The 2,662-nt window shown below is 41.9% G+C and overlaps 1 protein-coding gene across 1 annotated transcript in view; it reads right to left on the bottom strand.

Moving 5' to 3' along the window:
* LOC102480549 (actin-binding protein IPP) overlaps positions 1-2,662 on the bottom strand; it is a gene marked incomplete at its 5' end in the record, with an annotated part of 19,948 nt that overhangs the window by 7,815 nt on the left and 9,471 nt on the right. The window contains 1 exon segment of the mRNA XM_006165941.3: positions 1,883-2,005. Coding sequence (XP_006166003.2) covers positions 1,883-2,005 — 123 coding nt within the window.

Genomic DNA, 2,662 nt, shown 5'->3' on the forward strand with positions numbered 1-2,662 from the left:
CTTCTATCTAGTATGGCAGTTAAGTGCTGCACAGAGGAAGCCAGATCTCACATGGCCAACCAGAGTTCAATTCTGGAAGCTTAAAGCACAATCTAGGCACACACATATATGTCCAGGAGCTGATGGGGTGAGAAATTGGAAGAAAAAGGGATTGCAGTGTGACCAAATCCCATTTGAGGGTGATTTCTCTTTCTATCTCCCTCTTGCATGTACATACTCTCGGACATAAAATAATTTTGTTTTGGGACCAGCAGTTAGCGTAATGGCTATGTCGCTGGACTCCCATGTAGTCGACTGTGGTTTGAGTCCCGGACCCGGTGGCTTAAAACTCATGCCGGGCGCGAGTGCGTGCGTGCCCAAGATCCCAAGAGGAGAATGGAGGAGAAGGGATTGTGGCGTGGCCATTCCCCCTGGGGGGTGATTTCTCGCTTTCTGTCTCTCTCTGTCTGGCAAGCACACACGTCCTATAGCAAAAACCTCTCAAAAAAAAAAAAAAAAGAATGATGTTTTAAGAAACATGGGGCTAATGTTAGTAAACTCGAGTTGTAGTTCCAGCTTTGCCAGTAATCAACGTTGAGAAAAGATAACTTACAACCTTCCTGATTTTCGGCTTCCATGTCTATAAATTAAAAGGGTTTAAACAGATAATTCCCAAGCTTTCTCTGTGGCTCTGTGACTTTTAGCTGGAAAGATAAAAATAATATAAAACAACTGGAAAACACTGTAATATTAAATAATGAAATATAGTCAGCACCATGTAATTTGAATTTAAATGCTAGTGGAAACTGGAGACAGTACCCACAAAGCAGAAGGAACCTGAGCTGGAAACAGAGCAGGCTGAGCCCTTGAACAATGGGGCAGATTGCTGCCTACTCCACAGGTGCATACAGATCCACTCTGCAACCTGGACAGAATCAGGTTCTACTGGACAGTGTTTACTACTCATTCCTCAGAATGTGGCAGACAATTAAAATAATGTTTGTGTACCACTTTGCTAGGCAGCCCAGCATTTTCCAAATCTACCATAGGTCATATGCTGTGTGGACTGAATTGTAACGCACTGTAGAGAAAAATTCTAGTCCACTCTGTGGCACAGTGGCAGTGCACTGCTGCAGAGAAACCAGATCTGATATGGCAACCCTGGCTTGAATTCCCAGCCTAGTCAGACGGAAACATGCTGGGCATACACTTGGATGCCCAAGATCTGATGGGCTGGAGGACTGGAGGAAGAGAATCACGCCATGACCAGACCCTGTGAAGGATGCGCCTCTCTCTCACTCACATATGTGCACACATACTCTAGCACGAATAAAAAGGATTTTTTTAATATTCTAAAAAAATTCTCTGAAGAAACTTCTAAGTAGAGACTGTGACAGTTGTTTTTGATACTCTCTCCCTATTTAGAAATACTGATGTGTTCATGGAACAGAAAACATCAACAGCAGATGGCATTTCAAATGCTTACTTGGCTAGCTAGGTATTTCTGCCTATCCGAGATTTTCAATTCTAGCTCTGTTTATGTTGAATAAATTTTATTATTTTGGCAATAGAGAATAAAGGTCAATGGTTTAAGAAGTAAAGAGTAGAACTTCTGAGACCGGTAGGGGGTGTGGTGATTAAGGGTGCTGGACTCCCACATGGCCAACTGTGGTTCAAGTCCCAGACCTGGTGGCTTGCTTTCTCACTTTCCCTCTCTCTCCCTCTCTCACTTTGTCCTGCTCTGGTCAAATTAAAATATATAAATAAATAAAATAAAATAATTAAAAAAAAAAGTTATACTGCTAGTGTCAATCACTCAATACTAATAGACCTAACATATACTTTTGTGAAAATAAAGCCTCAAACTTGAATGCTTTTTAAAAATATTTTATAAAGCAATTACCTTGCATTTCACAGCACCCAAAGTAGTAGCGTGACACAGCCATGTTGCCAACTACTTCCCATTTATTTTCATCAGGGTCAAATCTTTCAATGGTGTTCCCTATCTCAGCTCCAACCCATCCACCTGTAACCAAATAGAAAAATGTTATAAAAGAATGGCTTAAAGAGGGGCTGTCAGGTGGCATGGTGGTTAAGGATGTTGGACTCCCACACAGTCTACCACAGTTCAAGTCTCAGACCTGGTGGCTTGCTTTCTCTCTCTCTCTCTCTCTTTAGCTCTGTCCCTCTCTAGTCAAATTACTAATAAATAAAGTTATGAGACCAGCAGTTGGCATAATTGCTGTCACTGGACTCCCATGTAGTTGACTACAGTTCGAGTCCCAGACCTGAGGTTTAAACTTACGCCAGGCGCATATGCGTGTGCGGCCATTCCTCCTGGAGGCTGATTTCTCACTTTCTGTCTGTCTCTGTCTGGCGAGCCCACGCACCCTATAGCAAAAACTCCCCCCCCCAAAAAAAATAAAATAAAATAAATAAAGTTAAATAAAATAATTATTAAAAAAAAAAAAAAGAATGGCTTAAAGGAATCTTATTTGTTACAAAGACCTTAAAACACATCTGGGCCAGCAGGTTGTGTGGTGGTTGAGGGCGCTGGATTCCCACATTGCTGACCGCCGTTTGAGTCCTGGACCTGGCGGCCTGCTTTCTCATTCTCTCTCTCTTTTTCTCACTCTGTCCCTCTCTGGTCAAATTAAGATAAATAAATAAATGGACAAATAAA

This window comes from Tupaia chinensis, unplaced genomic scaffold (assembly GCF_000334495.1).
Source record: "Tupaia chinensis unplaced genomic scaffold, TupChi_1.0 Scaffold144100_1, whole genome shotgun sequence".
Lineage (NCBI taxonomy): Eukaryota > Metazoa > Chordata > Mammalia > Scandentia > Tupaiidae > Tupaia > Tupaia belangeri.